At 35.8% G+C, this 27592-nt stretch overlaps 1 protein-coding gene across 1 annotated transcript in view; it reads left to right on the top strand.

Moving 5' to 3' along the window:
• The window catches only part of LOC131063256 (DNA replication ATP-dependent helicase/nuclease JHS1), a 187860-nt gene that overhangs the window by 31046 nt on the left and 129222 nt on the right, over positions 1–27592 (top strand). The window contains exon 11 of the mRNA XM_057997044.2: positions 21695–21777. Coding sequence (XP_057853027.2) covers positions 21695–21777 — 83 coding nt within the window. The remainder of the gene's footprint in view (positions 1–21694; positions 21778–27592) is intronic.

Here is a 27592-nt window from a genome sequence, read left to right as displayed (position 1 = left end):
TGGCTTCAGTGATTTCATTTAGGGTTGAGAAGAAATTTGGGTTGGCCTTGTTTGTATTTTTTGCTTTGGAAAATTCAGATTTTTGAGAGCAAGCATACTTGGGTGGGGTGAGTACTAGAGAAAATGCATGGGATGGATACCAAGGAGTAAAACTAGAATTTGGAGAGGGAACAACTTTAGTTAAGGCACTATATAGACTAAATTAATCGTAGACCATAGAGGGAAGTCTTGAGTGTGGTTGTAACAATGGAAGTAATAAGGGCAAAAATTGTAATGGAGAATGAGGAATGGTGTCGAAATCAGATTGTGCCTTAGCTTCCTTTTAAAGATCCTTTTTCACAAAGGCTGATTTACTAACTAACACTATAGAGAACTGTGGATGGAGCTTTTACTTTTCAGCAGGGATTTGTTCTTTCTCCACCAATATAGGTTGTGTTCCCTCTTATAGAGGACTTTTAATTTCTTATGACTCTTCTCTTGTAACCCTAAAGCTTTGAGGGCTTGTATGGCTTCCCTTTGAGTCTGGTTCTATTTTGAGATCGATTTATAAGCTGGTCAATTTTCTGGTGCCCCTTTATTTTATGGCAATAGTGAATTTGAAATTTACTTATTAAGTAGGTTTTGGAATGAGTGATAGATTCTTAGTAACCTCACACAGATGTTAGAAACAAGGAATCTGGAGTAATAAGAAACAGATTTGTTTATGGATCTAGTTCATAAGCAAAGGGTTTAAGTTTAGTGACTGTTTGGAGTGGATGGGCATGTTTTAGGCCTCATAGATACTATTTTTGGCAGGACCAAAAAAGTACTTAGGTGTCAGCCAAGGTTGAATATTTTCACATATATTGTTTTCCCTCAATAACTTATGCACTTTGGAAAAACTGGCATCTGCTTTCAAGTTTGTCTACAAAAGTAATGGATTTCAGAAATAGGTGACAAAAATAACATTGAAGTTGCAGTTTTTGTTTTTGGCATATGGGTGGTTTTAAGACTGCTGATTCCTTAAGGGGGGGTAATCACACAATTGCTTGACTACTAAAGGGTAGGTTTTGTCCTGACGGTAGAAAGAAGAATACAAAGCACACAATTTGATGTTTAGTCCTGAAATTCTCTTTTTGGAGTATTCCTATGCACAGGACAACCATACAACATGTATTCAAGGACAATGGGAGATTGCATTGCAGTGTCAAAGGTATGCATATTTGATAGATGCATAAAAGAGTGAGAGACTGGTTTAGAGAAGGATGAAGTTACAGGCAGATTACACAGCTCATGTGGCTGAAGTTATTCAACAGTAGAGAGCATGAGGAAGAAAGGAATCACATGGAGCAAATCTCAAACTTGTAATCATTCCAATATTCCAAGGAAGCTTAGAATACATGCATTTGTGTCTCTTTGGTCTCATTTATTTCTGATATGTTGGTTGAAATTTTTGTATACCTGGGAAGCCACAGTGTGTGAGTTAATAACTCTCCTAATTTTGAGGGAAGGCTCCCCCTTTTTGTTCTATTACAAACTAACTATAACATATTGAAATATCCCCCTAGGGATATTAATACCAGAAACTTGAACAATGAACTTCATAAATTCAACATTCTATTTGCATGTAATTGATTTCGATCTATTCACCAAATTACACTAAAATCATTAATTTCCAGATTGAAATAGAATTTCTGAAAATTAGATATGAATATAGCCTCAAATCTTAATAGATAAACAACAGAAAAATCCAATGGTAGCCACAAAACTTACAGTCAGATTGGGTAACCGGTAAATAAAACTGAAGCACAAAGTGAGCCACCTGAACGATAACTCCAACTGACAATGGGTTTCCATCCACTGGCTCCAACCTCGACGGTTTGCGTCCTCAAACCTGCTGTCAACAAGAGCTTCCCAGAAACTCCCTAAAGAAACAATCTCCAAATATAAAACCAAGCATGCCCAAAATGAGCCTCCTCAAGATAATAAATAGCTCAACTTTATGACTCTTCATTTGTCCATTGCCTGTCTCTTGGAATTCCCTTTTATGAATAAAGTGACTTTATCTTATAATTTGATGTTGATGACAACTTTAACTTAATTATTTAATGGGTTTTCCTAATGTCCCCAAAAGGGAACATTACAGTCCTCCCTCCTTAAAGATTGTTTGTCCTCGAGCAATCATGAATATACATACCAATACCAGGATCCCAAACCATCCTCAGGAACACTGTTCTACAAATCTGCTGTGCCACCTTGATTGAACTCTCTGTATACCTATGGTGAATTAGCATATCCAGGTCCACAAGAATCAATGCACCGAATATGTCACTGCCTAGATCCCATATCAATCTGTAGAATCTGCTATAAGTAATGAAGGAGTTTGTCAACCAATCACCCTGAAGTAACCGTCCATGCTGGTAGAACAACCCAACCAGATGAAGATGAACTCCCTCATGCCAATATACCAATAGGAAAGAATACCACATCTCATTGCTATAATTCTGATCGGCAACAAAAGTGTTTTCAAACATGTCATCAAACTCATGCCAATTAATGAAAAACCTCTCATACTCCATCTCTATCCAAAAGAAACACCCCTCAACACTCCTGGACCACTGAATCACTGATGTATTTAATGTAAATTCAGGAAGTGCTCTATGATTCCAATTAGGACAGCCACCATGCCATAATAAATCAAAGTGTATGAAGTTACCGAACAATAAATATACCGCTGCCCTTTCAAGAGGAAAAGATGACAGTCTCAAGATTGAGGTGTGTATGCCTTCACTGCCCAACACTGGTAACTCTTGAAGGTCTGATTCACTGCAAGTGTTATTAATAAAATCAACTTCTTCACCCCTGGTTTGATTACCATTAAGTGAATTTTCAGAGCTGGTAAAGTCCTGTTTATCATCATCCCGAAGCATGACTTCTTCCAAATTTGAAAGCTCATAAGTAACCGCTGTCCCATGAATGAAACTACCCTGAAATCTGCTTGTATACCCTGTTATCACAGCCTTTTCATTGCTGCAAATTGTTTTTTCATCATCAAAATTAACGAGTTTGTCCCCCTGCTGATCCTTTTGCTCCCTATTGTTATCTTTTGACTGATAAAGGGTAGGTACATTGTGCATTGTTTCATCCCTACCAATAGTATTGATCCCTTCAATGATTTGCGTCATCTCCATGCTCATAGAATTGGCTTCTTCTTCCTCGGGAGTCGCTGTAGTAGTAGTCTGATTTGCTGATTTGGATAGTTTATAATGCATCATACTCAGCTGTAAACAAAGCTCATCCAACTCCTTCTCCTTATCTTCTTCAAACTTAATAGCAAGATCCTTGTCCATTAATAGCTGCAAGTAATCTGATTTCATCCTTTCAAAAGCTTCTTTGATTGTGCCCAACTGAGTACTAGTGACTCCACTTGTAACTCCCTTGTGACTCTCCTCAATTTGAGTTTTCCACATAAGATCTTCAATATATTTGTGAGAATCATCTGCCCTTGTTAATACTTGCATAACTTTCTCCTCTGTAACTAAAAATCTGTCCTTCACATCTTGCAATGATAAAGGCTTAAGTTCAAAATCATCTAAGGGACATGGGCTGTCACACAGTAAATTTTCTGATTTGTTCTCAATTGTAGAAGCATTATCACTATCATACTTAATAGATTCTCTAGATGATACCATGCACCCTTCATGAAGTAGTAATGGAACAACATTGTGTTTATGTATGTATTCACCAAAGGAGTTCTTCTCTTCACTAGTTTTATCAATAGGGATCTTCAAATCACCAATAAAGAGTTCGGAATACTCCTCACCTATAGCAATTGATTCTTCCTCCATATCATGAACCTTAGCTGATTGGAAACTATTATCCTTTTTACTTTCACCATCCACATTAACTAGTGCATTCAAGGCTGTAGTTTCAGTTTGCTCAACATGAGTCATGGCGTCTCTTCCCTCTACATCCTTTTCCTCATCACCACTTGGCTGCAAAAAAGTTTTCCCTTCAGTAATTTCACAAATATGATCAGGTGACCAAGCCTTCTGACATCTGAAACAAATCTGCTCTCTTCTCATTTGGTTCCTACTCTTTTTTGGAAATCCTGAAACCTGTAAACCCATGGAGATTAGTTCGCTTTCAGTCATCTGTTCTCTGAACCTTTCAATTTTCTGCTCAATCAACCCTTTGGAGAACTTATAAGCACAAGGTGAGACTACCAACTCCTCTCTCCAAATAGCTAACAAATTTGATTGCAATTGCCTACAGACATCATCATCCTCATCTAAGATCAAGGACAATATGACGAACATATTTGTCTTCACCTTATCTGAATGGCGTTTCCTGATTTCAGCAATGAAACAATTGAACATTTGAAGAATCAACTCTTCACATTGGAGATCCAACATAATGACAAATGATCTTGTCCTTGCAATAATCTCTAAAATTTTAGCCCTCTTACCAAAAGTAGGGTCTTTGATATTATACAACCCATGTAGACTCTCCACGACCAGTTGTAAAACCTCTTTCATTGTATCATCATTGTAAGGTTCTTGGGGTGTTATAATCCTCATGATCTCATCATTTGGATGCCTTAACCACCTGTGTTGTTTCAAAGTAGTCATTACAGGAAACATAGCTAATTGCAACATATCACAAGGTGACTGCTCAACAAGGATCAAACAGTCTTCCACCCTTTTTAGCATGTTCATGACATCATCCTTAGATCGTAATTGATCACTGAGCTGAGTACTTGCTTCATAGAGTGATCTTGACAAATGTTTAATATCTTCAGTTGCCATGGTTCAAACTGAAAATCAGAACTTTGATTCTACCTCCAAAAGGCCAACAAATTTTGTCCCAGATTAGCACTGAAATAAGAAGCACTCTAATGTCCAACTCTGTTTGCTCTTAAATTCTACACCACTCTGTCTTACTTCAATTCACAGACATTCGATAAATAGTTGGCATAAAGGTGAATATGAAAGTTTTCTGCAATTGTTTTGAATGTTGTGTAATAGGCTGCCCTATTCGCTGTAATTTTTCTTGACACCCTGCTGTAGGTTGTTTTTCAAACAGTTTGCTATCATTCAATTTGAGTGATGGTTTTTGGATGTCACTGATGTTTGGTTGAACCTGGTGCGTTTGGTTTTAGCATTGCTTGCCATTCATGTACAAATAATAATGATACCAATTATTGAAAAACAACTTCAGATATTACACAGTCTCAACCCAATGACGATTTGCCTTATAATTTGAAGACAACAACAAGAACTTACAAATTAAACCAAATAAAGACTGCCAACTATTTAATGTTCAAACATTACATCAAAATTCAGAATATCATTCGAGTAAAACAATAACTTTAGCAAACGTCACACTTTCATCACCCACAACAATTGCTAATGACCTAGTACAAGTGTGCAGCAATGGAACCTGGTTTGTTTAAGCTGTTGTAGTTTCTATCCAACTCGTTGAACACACGAGTTTGGTAATGCAGACATGGCTTCCTAACTCTCCACGTCTAACAACAATGCTGGCCACTTATTCTATAGTCGGCATATCCCTTGTTCTGTCGGCATTCACATTTCGGTTTTGTACCTCCTGTCCCATTCCATGTTAAATCGAACTGTTGTTTGATGACTAGCGGGCTGAGTTGCTAAAATGCGGTAGAAGATATAGGGCCGACTGGGCGTTAACAACAATGGCAACTTCACTGTTATTTCCACCAATCGTCCCTGCCACTAGTTTAACCTTCTTAGGCATTGTTCACTGTGTCCTCAACTCATGCCAAGGATAAATCAAGTTGTTCCTGTGGCTTGCAGACTGTATCGTTGGACAGCAAGAAGAGAAGTTGGCGGGTTTTACTAACAATTACCCAAACCAGAAAACACTTCCAGGTGTTGCCCAATATATCTGCCCAGCACAAAATCGACCCCTGTTGCAGCTGGCTCATAGACCCTTAGAAAAAGGCAATACCAGCTTCAACGATCAACAAAGTCTCCAGCAAGCAAATCGTGGATATGGTTGGGGAACGATTTGAAACACCCCTATACAGTACGTGCAACCTGCCCAGAATACAACGCTGAATGAGGAAACTTCATTCTTGAACTCCATTTGCAGGTAGGCTACGATTTCTCCCTGACAATCTTCACACTCGATCTGAAACAATTGCATTCCTTCCAACTTATTCATTGCCAATTTGTTTTTAAATCCAAAATACTCGGTTTGTGATTACCTAGCTGAGAGAAGGAATTCGACTAGCTAAAAAATGAAACTCGAACCTTCTTCCTACTGTTAATGATCACGATATTTCCAGTAACTGCTCCCGATTCTCCAATATTGAATTGTCCACCCACAAAGGAGAGTCCTCGTTCTCATAACTGACGTTCTTTCAAACACCACGTCTGAGCGGCTCTTGCTGTGGACAAAATAGAAACAGATACCTCACGTAGCACTATGATTGGTTTAGAGTCCAAACTGCCCACCAATTAAATCCCATGCAGTGGAGAAGTTGAATCGGCTTCCACCAAATGCTCATGCCATGGATGCGAGAATTATCCCGATATGCTTTTATCCAGACGTTACAGACTTCAAAGTGCAAGGTGTCAAAGAATACACCCACAGAAAATGCCACGCCATCAACCAGTTATAATTTGTGAACGCATATAACACCTGTTGCTAGAAGGTGAAGGACCACATAGAATAATTACGCCAAGAATTAAAGATACGTCCTTATTGCAACAACTGTGATATGAAAAGGATGCCATACAGACCATTCATCTTGAATTATCGAGGCCAGAACAATTTTCTTTCCCGGAAACAGCTGAGTAGATACAACAATAGATATGGTTTGTCGTTGAAATTTGCCAAACTCAGACTGTCCACGCCATAGGTACATTGACTCCAGCTGTATCGCGATATGGAAATATCTCTACCACGAACTACTCTTGACAAATTAATAAGAAGAATGTAAAATTCCCACGACATAAGAAGAATTGATCAGAGAGCTCTCAAACTGCTTATAGCCAATGTCGGGTCAGAAATAATGTGAATTGAGTCTCCACATCCTTTTTAGAATGCATACACAAGTAGTATATATTAGCTACGATTTCACAGAGTAGCCTATGAAAAATGAATCCCTGGTTGCAAGTCTGCCACAATGAATTGCAATCCGTTCTCCTTCCTACCCCACAATAGTAACAGATTTGCCTTGGAAGATGCTTGGCACTGTAAGAATGAACTCCAACATGACATGAGATTCTAGATTTTAATGTCTTCGCTTGCGCATCCGACACAACTTGCAATGTTCACAATTTTTATCAAAGCTCTTCAAAAAATTAAATCACCAACATAAGGATTAGGCAGAAATAATCCATGCTACTAAAAATTTATATTGGTGCATTTGACAGAATAGAAATGTAATATGGATCGGCCTCCTTTAGGAAATATAACTCCCATCGAACATTCACCACAACTTTAATAATAATAAATGCCTGACTTGAGGAAAGAATAAGCCTGATAGATATCTCTTATTTTTGTGGCTTAATATGAATTCGCCGAGGTCGTATAACAAAGATGATCCTTGCTACTACCAATTAAAAGGCACCCATATTAATATTTGGCTCTTAATGCTTTTGCTCTTTTAATTAATCCGCAGACAATAAGATTTTCTCCACAATGCTTACACCAAAGGTATATATCAGATATACACACTGAATAGTATATTAGTTTTCCAATCAGATATAAATTACCTCTGATCTGCCAATTTTCTCAATACTGTAAATTTGTCTTCAAAAAGCATTAAACATTTATGCACTTCTCTGTCACTCAAAAACTTCACAGGCTGGCAAGAAAACCTGCTTTGATACCACTGAAATATCCCTCTAGGGATATTAATACCAGAAATTTGAACAATGAACCATAGAAATTCAACATTCCATTTGCATGTAATTGAGTTTGATTTATTCACCAAATTACACTAAAATTATTAATTTCCAGATTGAAACGGAATTTCTGAAAAGTAGATATGAATATAGCCTCAAATCTTAATAGATAAAAAATAAAAAAATCCAATCGTAGCCACAAAACTTATAGTCAGATTGGATAACCAGTAAATAAAACTGAAGCACAAAGTGAACCACCTGAATGATAACTCCAACTGACAATGGGTTTCCGTCCATTGCCTCCAAGTTTGAGGGTTTGCGTCCTCAAACCTGCTGTCAACAAGAGCCTCCCAGAAACTCCCTAAAGAAACAATCTCCAAATATAAAACCAAGCATGCCCAAAATGAGCCTCCTCAAGATAATAAATAGCTCAACTTTATGACTCTTCATTTGCCCACTACCTGTCTCTTGGAATTCCCTTTTATGAATAAAGTGACTTTATCTTATAATTTGATGTTGATGTTAAAGTCACTTAAATCTGCTTTAATAAATAATTAAATTAAGTTGTCTTTTAAATTATTATGTTTGGACAACTTTAACTTAATCATTTAATGGGTTTTCCTAATGTCCCAAAAAGGGAACATTACACATATATAGAAGCAAAGCTCAAAGTCTTCATTTGTTTATTGTCCTATCTACCTTCCAGAATGATTAGTATGATAACAATGTACAACTTATAACAGCTCAAAGTTTGTTCATATGGTGCACCTCTAGATTGCTATAAATAGGAGCAATTACAAGCACAAAGTCTTATAATCTCTCTCAATGATGAACACTTAGTTACGATTATTTAATCCTCAATATTTGTAGCACAAAGTCTACAAGAAATTAGATTAAAGTTCTTTTCAACAACTTCACTTAAGTTTCAAATATATGCAAAAAAATATATCACTGTGACATAAGAACACAATGAATATATGAATAAAGCCTCAACACAAAGTTTGAAACTCAAATCTCCACTTTATATTTTTTAAGAATCCAATTTACAAGTATAAAACACAAAGTCTTTATCAAAGAGCACCCTCCAATATATATAGGAGAGAGGTTGAGAGCAAAAAGTGGGAGAAGTCCAACTAACTAAGACTTTTTCCACAACCAATTATAACTATGGCTTATTCCAAATTACAGTCCTATTGTCTTATAACTTGTAATTTGTTTACATGAAATTACAATTAATGAGACTACCTGTAATTACAAGTTTGATACTACATGTAATTTGTCAAAAGGAAAATACATAAAACAAAAACATGATTTAAGTGTCAGGAGACACTTCTTGATCTTCTCTATTCTTGGCCATGAAAGCTTGAAACTTGTTAATTGATTCCTGCAATTCATCAGGATTTGGAGCTGCTGTATTCTTTGCAACAACAGTTTTGATGATGACATCGAAGTATCTCATTGTTGCTACTCTATGCTCTTCAAGAACAATCTGCATCTTATCAAGGAAAACTTGGCAATTCACAAGTCTATTGATTGAAGTCATTGTGAATTGCTTGGATTCAAGTTCCTGATGAAGCTTTGATACCAACTCAGAAAGTATCACATTCATCTTATCAAGGAAAACTTGGCAATTTACAAGTCTATTGATCGAAGTCACTGTAAATTGTTCGGATTCAAGCTCTTGATGAAGCTTTGATACCAACTCAGAAAGTATCACATTCTCAAGAAGCAACTCTTCATTTTGACTTACCATCTTGCAAGACATTTTCTCAAAATTGGAGATAATATCCTACTCCACTTCAGAACTCATTTCAAGAGCAGTTTCAATATCTTTAATCAAGTCCTTGATAACTAATGACCTATCGATCATAAGTTCCTCAAACTCAATATACCTTTCTCTGTTTGGTATCATAGTGGTGTTGCACAGGTTTTCCAACTTCCCTTGATCCATTTCATGCCAAATTTTCAAATCTCTTTCTATAGATTCTAGACTTTGCTTAAAAGCTTCTAAAGTCTGGTTCAGTTTTATATTTGCTACCCTTACATTGCCCAATACCAACAAGGCTTTCTTCACCACTTGAGTACTTCGATCTGCTAGTTGATCTACCCAAAAATCAACAGCTTTGGCCTTTGAGCAGCTCTTTCAACTTGTTTGATGGACTCTTCGGAAGTGGAGGAAGTCAAGGGATCAACCTTCTCTGAAGAATTAGTGATCTTTTGGATCATTGAGATGAGTTTTGAGTTTCCCTCCTCGAGCTTATCTTTCTTCACTAGGAGCTCATCATAACTCTGAAGCAATGAGGCCACCAAGTCCCAAGCATCATGCATTATCCTAGCATGTGTTTGCTTTCCTAGTTCCACCCTCGTGAACCTGTAATCAAAAGCTTCATTTCCCCTTGTGGGTTATCAGTAAGAGGTTCTGCCACTTTTGCATACTTCATCTTATTACTGTCCACAACCATTCGTGAAACTGTTTTGGCTTTCTTGGCAGTCTTAAGCTCTGATTTTCTAAGTTGCTGAAAGTCTAACACATCAAGAGAAATCTCTTGCTTTTTCCTTTGAGGAGTGATCGAGCTCAACCATGGGGGTAAATCTAATGAGCTTACCTCAATAACAAAAACTGCAGTTTGTGTAGAAACAGGCTCTGCCTGTACTACGGTTGTCATTCTAGGGGAAGCTTCGGTCTGGAGAGCGACAAGTGTTTGCTCAGATGGAAAATCATGGCCAGCTTCAGTCATTAACCTATCAAAGCTTACAGTAGAGGCAAAAACACCCACCAACAAATAGACACAAACAAATACGAGTTTTTAACCTCATAAAACATGCCTTAGAAATGAAAACTACGAATTTTGATAAAAAATTTGTAGGGGTTGTCTTAATTTTTGAAAAATCAAATATTAAGACAACATGATCATACTTGTTAAATCATCCTTCACTTTGAAAGCACACTTTAACACTAATTCAAAAGGAATTCCACTATTATGTGGATGGAAATTCAAGTAGCATAACATGGGTAAATATTAATTTTGATTTTTTATTTACACAAGCATCAGGTTGTAGAAAATATGGATTAGAAACCATCATAATTTGCGTAAGGTTTTTACTTGTTTTAAAATTTAATGCTTTACAAATGGATAGAAAGGGGTGTAAATTGCCTTTTCTTCTCATAATAGAAGCAAATATCTTTCTCGGAATATCTTGGCAAACCAGAAGAGAGATATTTTCAAGTTCTCAGGGTAATATCATGAAAATGTTGGAAATCCCAAAAATGCAGAAAAAAATACAAAAAGGAGAAATACTAGACATTTTTCATATTTTAAGGCATTCTAATTGTATAGTGAGTGAGAGAAAATAAATGAGAGTTAAAGTGTGGATTTTTCTCATTTTTGAAATTGCCATTTATACTTTATAGTGCACACTCCATAGTGTGTGTTGCCATGGTTTTTCACCCTACTTTCAAAACCTTATATTGTTCATTTAAGTTGGCCAAAATAATACCTAGAATTTTTAATTGTCTCAAGTAATGTATCTTTGTCTTAAAAGTCCTCGTAAAATCTCAACACTTAGCCATTTTTATGTTTTGTTGGACTTTGCTTGTGGTTTCAAAACCACCATTAGATTCCAACGGGGTTATCATAATCCGTCCGGAGCCTGATAAAGCCTTCTTGCCTTAGTCTTATTTGTTTGAAGTTTTCAAGTCTTCATTGGTCTTGCTCCTTGGTTTTGAAATCACTGTTGGAACTCGATAGGGTTCTCATAACTCGTCTTGGGTGTGACAAACCTTTTATTTCCTCAAAAGAAAATTATCCAAAGGCAATCTAGTTCTTGACTTTTTTAAGGTGGCAGAGGCAAGACAAGTTTTGAGAAATTTAACAGAGGCCATTGAGGTTTTCACAACCCGGGTTTCTCCAAAGGCTTTTTCTATTATAAAGTTTGTAGAGCAGAATGAAAAAGTCTCTTTAAAGGCGACAAAGATTGAGAGTTTTAAAATTGATGTTGAGAGTCAACAAGATTTCCATAATCTTGTCGGATTCTAACAAGAGACTCAAAACTAAGGATGAAGGAAAAGATGCAAAGGAGAAATAAATAACAAGGAAAAAGAGAGTAAGGTGAATCTTCAACGCGAGAAAATCAGAGGTTGTCATAACCTCATTGGCCATCTACGAAGTTTTTATAACCTAACTGACAACCAACTCATAATAAAAAAGAGGCAGAAAAAGAGAATATCAAAGCGGAAATAGAAGGTGGTTTTGGAACCTTTGTTGGTCATCGAGAGGGTTTCCAAAACCCAATTTGAAGTCTAATATCTGTTTTGGAAGTCAAAAATTCAAAAATGGCACCTAAAATGCTAGCATAAATTATGTCATAGCTGAGTTGGTGAAATTAGTGCTTAGACATAAAAGAGGTTATATGCCCTAAATCCCTTATCCCAAAGGTAATTGTTGGCGGTTAAGAAAGATTGTAGAGCTCTCGTAACGAGATTGTTGTAGAGAATAATACGCAACTCAAAAGGTGGAATTCTTGCATTCTTAGTGGCAATTGAAGTAAGTATCCTCTCCCAACTGCCAAAAACTAGTCTTGCATTGGTATTAAGGTCTCTTTCTCAAATTTCTCAATACAAAAACCGGCCTAGACAAGGGGAGGTTTTGCTAGTTTTTTTCGAGAATTTGTAACCGCTGCTATAAAGCCAAAATTTGAGAACATGAGGTATAAATATCTAGGTTATGAACATCTGTCGGGTCTAGATAGTACATTGTCTGAAATTGGAGACACATGTCTAGGGCATATCAATTCGCAAGAATTTTGGGAAAGAATGGGTTTTGGAGAGAGGCTTGCTTGAAGTTGCTGCATTGCTAGTTGTCGTGCAGTGTATTGACCTGGTGCTTGAGTGTATAAATAGATACAATCTTGAAACTAGGGAAATAAAGATGATGATGATAGAATTTTAATTACCCTAGACTGAGCTACAATTCGTAGTTGTTTCAGGCTCCTAGAAAGGGCAATGTATATAGGTTGGGACTTTGCAATCTTGCAATCACATTTTAGTGAAAAGCAAGGATATTACAAGAATATTATAGCGAGGGAATGGTTCACAATGCCCATTAAAGGACACGCCCAATTACTTAGGACTATCCTCAAGTCTCCACTTAAAGGGGAAATTGCTGACATTGTAATTCTATTGCATAGATTGTGTGGTAATATGAATGCACATGATTTCAAATATTGGATGTTCTTCATGCAAATTATATGTTCTAGAGAGTAACACTTGGATTGGGCCAACTTAATAAGCGACAAGCTTTATTCAATGATCATAGGTTTTGCTCTCAACAAATTATTTTACATGTCATCCTATTTGTTTTATGCCTTAACATGTATAAGGCCATGGCCTGGGCTAAGACATGTAGAGCAATTTGATGACAAGATTCAAATTTATAGCTATTACATTGACCTACAATTGAAGAAGAGCTATTCCAAATTCAAAAGGTTGAATAATGTGTTTGCAATGAGATTAGTCAAGGAATTGCAAGGTGATTTGGGGCAAAGAATTTTAATTGAAGCCATCTAGTTGGTCAACCAATATGGGAGCCATTTCTTGCAGTTTCAATGCTTCACCTAAATAAGAATAGGGGGCTTTGATGGATTCCCACATAAATTGCCCGAGTATTCAGAGGATAATTTTTTCCTAATAGAGATTTGTAGGCAAGATTGTGAAGTAAATAAAAGATGTGCAAAAAGGAAGAAAGCTGAAATCCAGTTTCCTATTGGGCTTGGCCACTATATTTGTAAGACCCAGTTTGGTGCTTTTAATATTGAAAGTGATTTAGTCAATATACTATCTCTACATATGATCATTATAGATTTCCTTTTGATAGCAAGAATTTTGTCAAAAAGTATCTATAGTTAGGCAGTACGTTTCACCATGTGTTGGATATGGAAGATTACTAGGTAGATTTTTCAGATGTTTCCGGAGTCATGAAGAAGAGTTGGATGAGGATGAGTTTGAAAGAAATTGTTGAGTATCATTTGGGATGGAATGTAGATGGAGTAGAAGACAAGGAATCTGACTTAGTCGATCCCATATATACTTCTAACATCCAAATGCAACCCTTAATTCTTATTGATTGGAGCTTACAGGAGTCCAAAGACCTCTGGATTAGGGCTGTTGTAGTCCTTAGAAGAACTCAGATCTGGTTTGCCGAAAAGAAAGCATAAACATCAAAGGTCAATTCTAAAGGAGGATAGATGGAAGGAGAGCAAACTAATCCTAGCTTAGCAGGTACTTCCTCAACAACACCTACCCCTTCCAAGCAAATGGTTACTCCAGGTGGGAGTGGGCTTGGGGAGAAACCTCCTGACAAGAAGAAACTTTGAGAGAAAACATGTGGAGATGGCCCTCTAGCAGACACCGTAGCAGGTGAAAAGGCAAAAGAAGACACAAACAAAGGAAAAGAGAAAGAAGATGATGCAGAGAAAGGGGACGAGAACACAAGAGAGCAAGAGCAAGAAGTGGAGATAATAGAAATAGATCAAGAAAAGACTCTCTAGAAAGATAACGTTATTACCTCTTTCCTTTTTGGCTTGCAAAATGTTGCAAAGATCCCTCCACTTAAGAGGGCTCTCCAATTCACCCTTGATTCTTTGAAGAGTTCTTTAGGTTCTCTTTCTTCTCTATCATGGTTGGAGAACACATTGTCAAAGAAGAGAAAAGTGGAGCCTGCAAAAATGCCAATCGATAACATTGTTGGATAATTGTCACGAGCATCTTCAAAGGCCACTTCCAGGTTGATAGAAGATGAAAGTTCAGAACATCTATTTGTAGAGATCGCCCATTCTTTAGTGCAGAAAGAGCCCAACCAAGCCATTGTTGCCAATTTCAATATATCTAGGATAGATTTGGGACCCCCGAGTAGGGATGGTGATGTGCACAATTTTCAAGTAACTGCTACCAAATTGATGAAGAGAACATAAAAGGATAAGTATGACAAAGAAGAATTGAAGACGACAATAAAAGTTTTTATTGATTGCTCAAAGTCATTGATGGACTCATCCAATCAGCCGGCTAGCACATCCAAAGCTCCTTTTGATCCGTTTTGATGCAGGAAAAGAAATGATGAGCAAGGTACATAATGACAGTTTCTTTGGTAGGACTACACATGAGTAGATTAAAAAGGTAGAGACCAACAAAATTTCTTTCATTGAGAACCTGAGAAAGTATATGGTGACCTAGTTGTAACACAGAATAGCATTAACATTGAAATTGAAAACACCAAACAAGACGAAGTTGTGTCGTTATAGATAGGGGAAGAACTTATGGAAATTGTTTCGATGGGAATGGATAAAGTTGCGGTGGAGAACATTGTTCCAGATGCCTAGGATACTCAATGTATAATTTGGAAGGAGCGTCAAATGGAAGGATGGCTTCTTCAAACAGATAATCAAAGATCAAAGTAAAGTGCTCAAGGATTGTAATTGTATGATAAATGACAGCTCAGGAATTCACGGATGTTGGGTTCCATATTAAAAGGAAAGACAATTCAGGAGATGCAATTGTAAATGAGTTGAAGAACGAGTTTCAAAATACAATCAATACTCTTTGAAACCTGGAGGCATTTAGTGAAGAAAACTTGGGCAAACTAGCAAGGATCAATTCTTCATTGTCTTGGTATGTAAACCACACAAACACCTTATCACCCAGAAATAAGACTGTTCAGAACAATAGGGCCTTGTGGAAACTCAGGTTCAAAACGTCCTCATCCCTAACCAAGAAGGGAACCTAACAATAGTGCAATTGTTGAAGGATTAGTATTACAAAGCTCGAGTGGCGGCTAAACATAAAAATCAGCAAGATGGTGCCAAAATGGACCAACAACAAGCGCAGCCTCAGCCTTAGCGCTTTTCTCTTCAAGTTATAAAGTTTATGTTTTTATTATTGCAAATGTATTCAAAAGACATTTATTTAAAATGATTTTTTAAAAGAATTAGTTTGAAGAGCTTTGGGCAGTTATAAAGTTGGACATTATAAATATATGGTTAATATACTATTGAAGGGTCCAAAGCTTTGATTCCTATTGTATTGTAGTGCAAGAGTGAGAAACAATCAAATTGGAAGATCAATAAAATTTTGTTGTGCTTCTCAAAGTTCCCTTGTCTTTGTGCATAGAAATCAAAAGTATGCTCCTATTTTTGTTTTGAGTTTGTGAACTTAAGCATTTGAATCCTTTGAGAATATTGATATTCACATGAGTAGCTTTTATTATCTTGGAACCTCGACAAAGTTTTAATTTAAAGATTTTCTATTCTTGTATTGGCATTCCAATCTATGCGTTGATGTCAATGGTGATTCATTTTTCAGAAAGTTGAATGGTCTGTGAGCCTTGAAGTTGATATTTTGAATTTGTTACTTTACTTCAATCTTATTTATTGCATTTGTTGCATGGTGATGTGCAAAGGTTAGATACCTTCTACTTTTTGGTTAAAAGTATACCCTGTTTAAATGTTCACCGAAAAATTAAAATATTTGATTTTACAAAGGAAGCTGTACCTTTATTCAAATTTCAGAGGGAAACTAGTGTAGTTTATTAAACTGTTTGTTAGCAAGTTGTCTTCACTTCTGGGTAATAAAGGGTCAATTTATTTGTTATTTTCAAAAGACAAATTTGTTAACCAATAGTGTGTTACTACATAGTTCCGCTTCAAAGTTTGACCCCTCAAAAATCAATCTCAAACTTAAAAAGTGCAAATGTCAAGCTACAAAGTGACAAGCTACACGAAAACACAAGGCGGGTATAGTCAGTACCGCTAGCTACTATGAAGAATAGTCCACTAGGTGGTTGTAGTTTTTGACAATAAAGCTTCAACATTATGCACCCTCCTAGGTTGATTGAATCACTCTCCATCAAATACATTGGCCTCTCTCAATATCCCAAGTCTTTCTCATCAAGTGGCTCTCCTTAATCTAAGTAGGATCGATCTCATAAAGGTCGATTGGTTGATCATTCTTGACACTCATGTAATCAATTTGAATGCATTAGTTTGCAAACTTATACAAAATAAGAATAATAATTGCTAACTAAAGTAAATAATAATTACAATTTTTAACTAGATATGCAAATATACTTATGAAATTTTTTCATACAAATGTTATGGTGCACAAGAAACAAATCATTCATTCGCTTTTGAGTTGAATGATTGCATTTCTTTGAGTGTATTTTTGTCACAAGTAGACAAACTACATGGTTGATGTTGTCAGAAAAGTTTGCACCCTTGCTGAGCTATCACCTCAACAACCTTGTAAAACATGGAAACAACCCCGAAGTGTGGGACCTTGTGCAAGGGGGTTGAATCTCCAGAGAAGGCTGGCTGCATTTTGAATCCAAGTGCAGGTTTTGAACCAACTCAACACTCCAAATTCTACTTCTAAACCTATCCTAACAACTTGCAGAGGAAAAGGGAAGAAAAAAATGCTAAAATGAAAGGAGGTGATGTACCAAGATAGAGATATTTCTCTCCCCACCCAAATTTTTACACAAAGAACCTATTGAAATACCCAGGAGATGCACAACTTCAGTTACATAAATGACCCCAAACGTATGTATGGAGGTTAGAATTTGCTGGATGTCAAAGGGGAGAAGTTTTCCCACAAGTCACACTCAGAAACAAGTTAAGACAGTATTTACATGAGAGAAAGCCACAAAACATACACTTACAATGAAGGTAAGACACATACACAACATGGCCTAGTTGAAGGAAGGCAAGGATGATAATTTCAATTAATTCTAAGGCCAATGACCAAACTTACAGTTGCAAAAATGCAAGAAATATTCAAGTCTTCAAGATAACTGAAAGAGCATTAGGACCTGAGATTCCGGGTTTTTGGGTTCATGAAGGGAAGAACTGGGAATCCTGGGATTTCGGGTTCATGAAGGGAAGAATTGGGAAACCTGGGATTCTGGGGTCATGAAAACTTGCCTCCTGACAAGACAACACTTTAACACTTCATGATCATTGGCCTCATCCCTGATCAACTGGGGCAGTGTTGGTCCATGGAACATCTCTCTGATCAGTTCTCATTGATGGACCGAGGATGTCATAAAAATGACAACATTTTGGCGACTTCTGCGTGATGCTTGCCTGCTAAGCATGAAATCGAAAAGCCTTAAGCATCCATTGGGCATTGAGTCATTGGAAGGGCCTAAAACATGTGCATGCCAACACTTGGAGGGAAACTAGAAAATAGAGCATTCATTCTCTTAAGGAGAATGCAGGAGCTGCAAAAGCACTTATAAAAGTAAAACAACCTCTAATCTAATATTTACATTTTCATCAAGACCCTCTTTAGAAGCAAGGCTTGAGATGAATCCCAATCATTGGGGTTGGGAGAACTTCACCATCCAGCCTAGAGAGATGAAAGGCTTTGGCCTCCTTGCAACTGGTAATGACATACGAACCACTCCAGATAACATCAAATTTGGAGTGTCGCTCGACTTTGGCTTTGTCTGCATCCCACTTGAGGACTAGATCTCCCTCTTTGAAAACCTTATTAGTAGCCTTTTTGGCAAAACTTCTTTTGACTTGTTCTTGATGAGCCTCAAGCGTATGCATAGCTTGGCCTTTAACCTTTTCTAGCTCTATTAGCTCAGCTAGCCTTATTGTTATGACATCATTCTCTGTCAATTCTAGCTGATTTGCTAGTTCAAGAGAGGGTAGCTCTAGGGAAGATGGGAGTCTTGCTTCTTTCCCATACACCAGCATGAAAGGGGAGTTATTGATCGCCTTCTTGGGTGTGATCGTGTCGGCCCATAAGGCTGTCCTCAACTTAGTATGCCAAGACCTCCGGTTGTCTTCAATCGTCCTTTTGATTATTTTGATGAGGTTCTTGTTGGAAGATTCAACTAAGTCATTACACCGAGGGTAATAATTGGATGACATCTTTAAGTATATACCATGCTTAACTGCCCAAGAACTGATTTGGGTTCCAACAAATGCCTTGGCATTATCTGATATGATGGTGGAGGGGACACCAAATCTTGTCACAATTCCATCAAAGAATTCCAATACTTAGGCCTTAGTGGTATCCCTCAATGCAACTACCTCTATCCACCTAGTGAAGTAGTCTGTTGCGGCCAAGATCCACTTGTGGCCAGCACTAGAAGGTGGGTTTATCATGCCAATGAAGACTAAACCCATTGTGCGAATGGCTGATTTGCTTGAATACGGTGGAGAGGTAGGGCAGCTAGCCTTTGCTTTCCAGAGAAGAAAGCATATTTCTTGCAATTCTTCACCCATCTATGTTGAGGAGGCTATGAATAGCAAAAAGATGATTATAAAAGAAGGAAAGAAGCTTGAGGAAACCTCTTTCTTATAGGTAGAGTACTTGGTATTCATCTTTGGGCTAGAGGATGAAAAACCTCTTGGTATTGAAACTGGAGGACAACTTTGTTACAATTGAACTCCTATCATGGAAGCATTGGTCATAAGAAGCTACGTTCTTCTCTTTAACAATATTTGGTATGATGTTATCTTTCCTTCCCCTTAATAAATTTTTATGTAAAATCTCTCCAATAAAATCTCAGTGTGATCTTCCAAGCCAATGGTGAGCATCCTTAAAGTCTTGCATGCCCCTCGGACCCTTTCTTTTGCATCATCTGCCAGGTATATTTTATTTTGTAGGAATTATGATGGACCAATTGCCTTCTCTGTCAGGTCTGCAAACCAACATGCTAGCCTCAAAAGCTTTCTTTTCAAGAGACTTAACTCTGTTAACAAGATTCTTCTTCTCTAGCTGGATCTAAAGTTTTTTCCCTTTCCCCTTAACCTGCTATCCCCATTCTTCTCTTCTCCTTCTTACTACATAACCATTCTTTTTCCTTCTATCCCCATTGATCTCTCCCCCTTTGTAAGACCATTTAGACCTATATGTAGGTGGTGTTTGGCTTATTTTCACATGTGGTTCAAATCACCAAAGGAAGAGCTGTGAAACTTCAAGTTCTTAAGTTCCCTAACAAATGCCAAATGATCATTCTTTACTTTAGTCTCCCCCTTATGCACATTTTTCCTCCCTGTGTAACTGCAATCCCCACAACCCAAGGCTTTTCCTTTACCAACCAATAAGGTCAACATCCTCGATGGGAAGAAAGCCATTTATTTGTGTCTTTGAAAATGCCTTAATTCCTATAGCTTCCATGTCATCCCACCCTATTCCCATGTGTCCTTAATAAACTGTTGTAGATGCATTTCTGTTTCTGCTGCTCAAGACCTTACTGCTTCCCTCTTATCACAACTATACTTTGTCATCTTGTGCTTTTCGTCGGAGAAAGCATCTCACCACCTTAGCTCTTTAATGCACAACAATAACATATAACTTTGTTTGAGTAGCAAAATGATAAATTAGGGCCAAACATAAAAATTATCCTCAACACACATAAACACAGGACTTATCCAAAGCTGCACCCTTCTGCGTTGAAGATACCTTGTCAACATCAAATACCCTCTCTGGCAATGGACTTTCCCTCTTGAATGCCAAATTATAACAATGGCAATCTTGGTTTTCGACTTTCCTTTATCAAGGTCAAAACTATTACAACAGAGGAGGAAGGAATACTTAATCAGTACACAGCTAATGCATAAAACACTGCAAGTGACTTGTAACCAGGCAACTGTGGTGAATAAAGATTTAAATGATAAAATCTGGGCTACAAATGAGACACAGTCAGCAATGTTGCAATTTTCCCTATTCTGATGACTGCTGTGTATTTATGCTGAGGTGAGCAGGATTTCTTACAAGTTCTTTATAAGTTTTTAAGATCAAAAGGAATCTAAACCGTAACTCCAAATGAAAGGATATAGTTCCTACAATCCATAGGCATCACCCATAAATCAAACCACCATTAGGACAAGATTGAAGCATAATTCACTCTCAGCCAGCATCTTACCAATGATTTAAAACAAGATATGTAACTACTAAAAATTGCCATTCCGTTAAACATGGCCACTAATACTTTGCAGTAGTATAAATCTACAATAGACAGAGATAACACACAAAATAGGTACTTGACAATCAAAATCTGAACCAGGAAAGAATTTGACCAAGAACCAAAAAACCAATAGTCCTGTCACAACTCCTTCCAAATGCAAAGTAAAACCTGTGTTTATTTTTCAGTTATACAATCCCTTACTTTATAGGGAGCTGGAAGCTCTTTGTCCCACTCTAGTAGCTGTATGGGAGGTGTTAGAATTTAAGATTCCTAGTTTTTAATGTTAAATACCTGATAATTAACCCATCACCTCCCTCAGTTCCTTTCTTTATTCCAAGCAACCAAAATACTAGGTCATTTATGCATTCAACACAAACCACTTGGTTCTTGTTTTTTGCATTATTAGATCCTAAACACTTGTGGCCAAAGAGAAAAATAGATAAATCTAATTGATTCAATGTGTGGGTCTCTGATAAGTACCGCCCTTCCACCAGTTGTGGTCATATCCAAAATCTTATGCAAGCCCTAGTTTATTTACCTGCTCAAATTTCCATGGATCCATACCAATTGAAATTCCAATCATTCCTTTAGATAATCTTTTAGCATATCATTCAAATCAATAAAAATAAACATGTTTTTTTTTTCTCCATCCTAATGCAATCACTTATATATTTAGATTTTGTATATAATCATATCTGTACATGATGGATATTTTAAGAAGTTATTTGGATTATTAAAGCCAAATATTGTTGCTAGGTTCTGTTCCCATGGGATATTTCACAAAAAACCTTTTTGTTACTCATTATACTTTGTGGAAAAATGTCTTATATATAGTGGCGCTCTTTGCAGGCAATGAGGTGGAAATATACACAAAGTTAATTGGTGCTATTCCCACAATCTTAAATTGGATTGACACATTCAAGTGTAAATCAGTAAGTACCAAGAAATTATTTAATGCATCTAACAATTATGCTTACATATTTTGTTGTGTTTGCTCAATTGTTAGATATATAAAACTGGAAATTAATTTTGACTCAATTGGAGTGGCCCAGCACATTAGATCACAAACTACACCTCAATTAGCCATAATTTAAGAACACTCTTTTCTTTTATTTGTCTTTAAAAAATGAGATGTATATTGTATTGCCATGTGGCCATTGATTGCATCCACAAATCACTAAGCATATCAAGATCATGAAGTAACAATCACAACAACACAATGATGAACATCATTTCCATTGTGATGTCCACAATAATTGCATTCAAAATTCATATATAAACCAAATCAATTCTTTATAGGGCGTGAGTTTTTGCTTATTAACCCCTAATAACATTTTCAGTTTTTATGAGTATTTTCCTATGTTCTAATTTATTGTGTTTTTCTCATGTTAAACTTGTGTAATCAAACTCCTTTTACACTTTTGGTTTGTCAGGCCATTGTCATGCAAGTATAATGTGACTATCCACCTATGTTGATCTAGTTACTCATACCCTTGACCTTTGTGGACTAGGATAAGGATTTGTCATGTCCCAGTTTTGAGTTATCAAATTTATTTAATATTTTAATACTTAGTTGCCCAAATAACTTTATTTTTATTAGTAAAGTGCAACTAATATTTAATTATTAAATTAAATCATTGTTCAAGATGATATTTTATTTTTTAAATTGACAACTAAAGTGCAAAAAGAAATGAAAAGGGGCCAATTTTAGGGTTTGTGTGGAAATAAAAGAAAAAACAAAATAAATTAAATATTTTCCCTCAAAAAAATGTTTATAAAAGGAGCTTGAAAGGAAACATTCATTATTTGGATATTTGATATTTTCTAAAAAAAACCTTTAGTTGTGGAGATTGAGTAGGTTTGTTTAACAACATCCCTAGGATGAAAACCCTGCGGCGAAGGTTGGTTTCGGGAGTGAAAGATCTTCCCTAACTGATACAATGTGTTTCACTCAAGATCATAGTTTGTGTTGAATATTTGTAGAGCAAGAGGATTGATTGTGTCAAATTTGTTACAATACTAGGATCACAAGAAGATGACCATGCACAGTGATCATAGGGTGTGCTCGATTAACCACGGGCAATGATTCTCATCCTTGTTGCCCTCCCAACCATAAACGATATACTGTTATCGTCTCCCTCGAGCACGGAAATCATATCTCTGATATATGTATATCAAATCTGGATATGACTTTATAGTATTGCTTCACTTCTTGAAGCTATATGAACAAGTTAATTTGCCATACAAAAATACGATCTGTACGTAATAAGTTTGCTCTTCTAATGAATTCGCTGTGGCTGAAGAATGAAGTCAATCTGCTATGTAAGACGATCAGCAGTAGACCAAACACGATCTGTAGATGATAATGCACAGGCTGAAGGTGAAGGCGGATCTGCTTGCTCTTCTAATCGATCTGCTTGTATGTCTTGTATAATTCAAACTGCCTTCAGTATGTTCAATCTGCTGTACACAGTGATCTGCCTTTATAATTATTATCAAGTTGATCTGATCTTATAATATCGATCTGCCTTTCTTATCGATAATCATCCTCCTCAATAGGATCGTTCCTTTCAAATATATATATGCGTGGCACCCTTTCATCAAGAGTCGGCCCTTAAACATTATGTCTCTTTATAAGTCGGCCCTTTCAAAACTTAACAAATATTTAATCAAGGCCCAATCGGTTATACACATGCCGATTTAAATAATATTAGTTTGCTTAGTAATCATGCATATAAGAATTAACCGAATAGTGTATAAAGCATGGTGACAGTAAATAATCGGTTTACCAAATATGTAAGGCCGATAGGTCATTCACATATTTGGTCTCAGTTAGTCGGCCTGTAGGATTACTACTGACGCTATATATATTATCAACAGATTGAATATTTCTTGCAATTCTTCACCCATCTTTATTGAGGAGGCTATAAATAGCAAAAAGATGATTATAGACTCAAAATCACATGAACAACAGAGCACTGGGCCTACACAAGCCTTTGGAACTGACCGGAAACAAAACATAATCAAATAACTCAGTCAAAACCTAAAAATAGTGATTCTGCGCATCCATTCAATCTTGTTGCGCATATGTTACATCCTGTTGCGCATTTACAACATATCGTTGCACATTTACAACTTCTTATTGCTCATTTACTCTCTGTTCCTGCGCATACATAGCAGAGACTGTTCTTTGGAACAAGAAGACTTGACAATCAAAAATGAAAAACAAAAAGACCAAAGAAATAATCTAATCAAAACCCATTTAAGAAGGGTCTGATAACTTTCCAAAAAACACAAAGATTCATATAGGGATTTCAATCAAACATAAAGCAAAACTGATCAACATAAACACTCAATCCCCATACCCGATTTAAGCAAAATGCAATTTTTACAAACACGAATTAAGAACCAATTTCAAATAGTAGATACAATCACATCAACATTCCCAAATCCCCCTAATAATCCATTGTAATCAAAATTGCAAAATTAACTGAAATCAAAATTGGGAAATAGGAACCTACTTGGAAACCTGTGAAGAAAGATAGAGAAAGAGAGAGAATTTGCAGACGAATTCTAAAACACGAATCCTCTTCCAATCAGCAACAAAAATTCTAGCAAGCTCAAGAAATTGAATCCATGCTTCAAGCAAACTCAAAAAACAATCTTCAACCAATGCTAAAAAAATGCAAACACTACTCCAATTTCACCATCCAAATTCTCCATCAAAATTCTCCACAAAAATTACAACAATAATTCTTCTCTCCAAAACACTTATGAAAAGAATCGTAAAATAAACTCAAATAAAGAATAATAATAAATCAATTAAAACTAAATAATGTTCACAAAAACATGCACAAAAACCCTAATTTGAAAATCATAAAAATAACATTAAATTAATAATATTCAATTAATTTCTAAACAAAAAATTCCCATAAAACAATTAAACAATAATAACTAAATATTAAATCACCAATTAAAAATCGGCTTAAAATAGTTAACTCCCACTTGAAAACCAAGCAAAGAATAAATAATTAATTCCAATTAAAAGTATAATTATCCATAAAAATAGGACAATTAGTTCCACCAAAATAAAATAAACATATAACAATTAGTTCCATAATAAAATATAGTTTCCACAATAAAATAATTCCCACAAAAAATATTAACATGCACAATAATAAATCACTTAATAAATAATATCCAATAATAAAAATATATTTATTATTTTGAAAATACAATTAAAACAACAATAAACAGTAATTATTTATTAATTAATAAATAACACTCAAGTTATAATTAATATCAATAATCAAAATAACATAAAATCTCACACACCCAAGTATGGAGTCGATGTCTAGTACTTGTATCCTGCATAACACAAATTGCATACAAACATATATATATATATATATATATATATATATATATATATATATATATATATATATATATATATATATATATATATATATATATATATATATATATATATATATATATATATATATGTATGTATGTTCCCATTCTAGTGAAAGGAAATCGTGACGTTGTATGGAGCTCACGAATGAGTAATATGAAATCATTCCTTTCACCCTACTCCCCAAGCAAACAATATGGTATAGATCTATTCTACACATAAAATAGCATTTACAGTCAACGTTCAAATGTTGCTAAAAATAAAAAGTTCATCCAAACACAAAATTAGGCCAATTGAAGATACAATGAAATTTGCTAAAAATAGACTTACTCAAAATAGATACTGCTAAAAATAGATATTGCTAAAAATAGTAAGTTAATGAAAAATGCCCAAATTTCACTGGTAGGCTCTTTGAAAGATTTCTTTTTCTACGCTTGATCATAGATTAACATCTTGTAAAACATCATCATAAACCACCAATATATAATCCAAATCATAAGTATACCATCACTAACATCAATATGTTTATCACAGTAACCATTAGATCTACAACATATATCTTTATCTACGTTGATTATCATTTCAATACTTTATTTGTATCTAAGTGTAGGTTCAATATCATAATACCTCCTTCGCTATGCTATGGTTAGAGAGGTGTTACACTATGCAAGAGAGGGATTTGTATTGGTTGTAGGAAGAGAGGATAGAAGGTGAGAAAAGAGATAAGATTGCATAGGGTTGTATAGAGGAAGCTGCGTAGAGTGGAAAGAGAATTTGTTAAAATTTTGATTAGAATTAATTATTTATTCTTTGCTTGGCTGAAAAAGTAAAAATTTGTTATATTGATTCACTCGCCCCCTCTTAGTATAACCATGTTCTCAACACTAGCCACTGCAAAATGTGATCCTTTATTATGTTAAAACCAATAATTTAGGCATCTAAAGCCAATGATGGTTGTTGGATGACTTATTTTAAGAAGTCGATGGGTATTTGACTTCCACGTGCCAGTCACTACACTATCTAGAATGACTAGAATATTGTAAAACATTAAATGCTTGCAATAATGCCATTACTATTTGTTTCGTTCTCCTACTATCCTATTATTATAATAATACCTATATTACCCCATTGAATAAAAAAATTCACTTAATTTGAACTCTGTATAATTAGGAAAATCAAACACGTTAGTTTACTTTATAAAATTGCCCATAATATTAATACTTCTTACTACTATTAAATTTGCTACTTAATGCATAATATAAATAACACTCTAACCCTATAAAGGAATGATGGTAAATGGACTAAATAATCAATGCAATTATAATAATTAAGATGTTATTAAGAGGAGGTTACACTAATGTGCATGGTTCAAAGGAGATGCTTTGAATTAAAAAAGTTAAGAAATGGTAGGATGAAGGGGAACCTTTGCTTAGATCCCCAGTTTGTAATGTTCCAAATCTTATGTATGAGAGTGTCAAAGTCATTTTTCAGCTCTAAGCAAGGTTCCAAGTTTCCTTGTGTTTTCATACCTTCCTTTCAACCCCTATTTCTCCGTTTCTTTGATCCTCTACTTCTTGCAAGTTTCTAATGCTTCCTCTCCCATGGTACCATTTCCTCTAGTACTTTGTTACTCGAACTCTTGCCTTGTTGACTTAGTGGGAATTTTGGACTTTCTAATGTCGACATCCCTTGTCCATTTCCTTCAAGTGCTTCCAGCCTTTACTAGTATTCTTTTCTTTCATTCCCTATGCCCTCATGACCTTTCTTTCTTATATTTTGTAGGCTTTCAAAGTTTTGTTTCCTGCTTTGTGGATGGGCTTGAAGAAATAAGGAAAATGGCTCAATGTTCTAAGGAATGGTAGAAGACATCTTCACTACAACTTACAAATTCATTGAGGACTTGTCTCATTTCTACTAGAGGATCTTGGCTATCCTAGGCAGGTTGGAAAGCGTGGACAATTCATGGGAGGATGCACACTTTTATCAAGACTTTTCAATTCCATGCTTCGAAGCATTAACGAAAACTTCCAGGCAGGCACGCCTTAAAGCATTAATGGAAACTTCCAGGCAGGCATTGATAGATGGAAAGGTCATCAGGGTAAATGAGGCATATGATTTCCTTCGATGGTTCTATGTAGTAAGCACTAGAAAGATATTCTTTGAAAGATCCAATAGGGAGTCAAAATTATTCAGGACATTAGTCAAAAAAGTTTAGGAGGAAATCCTTAATGCTATTGAGGCTTTGTTTGCAAGAAGATTATCTGATGAATTCTTCTTTGTGGAATCCTTATTGAAGGAACATTTGGAAAATGTTTCCTTGTTGTCAAGCA

The sequence above is a fragment of the Cryptomeria japonica genome, chromosome 9, assembly GCF_030272615.1.
Source record: "Cryptomeria japonica chromosome 9, Sugi_1.0, whole genome shotgun sequence".
NCBI classification, from domain to species: Eukaryota; Viridiplantae; Streptophyta; class Pinopsida; order Cupressales; family Cupressaceae; genus Cryptomeria; species Cryptomeria japonica.
The sequence above is the reverse complement of the archived record's forward strand: the minus strand, read 5'-3'. Positions and strand labels throughout refer to the sequence as shown.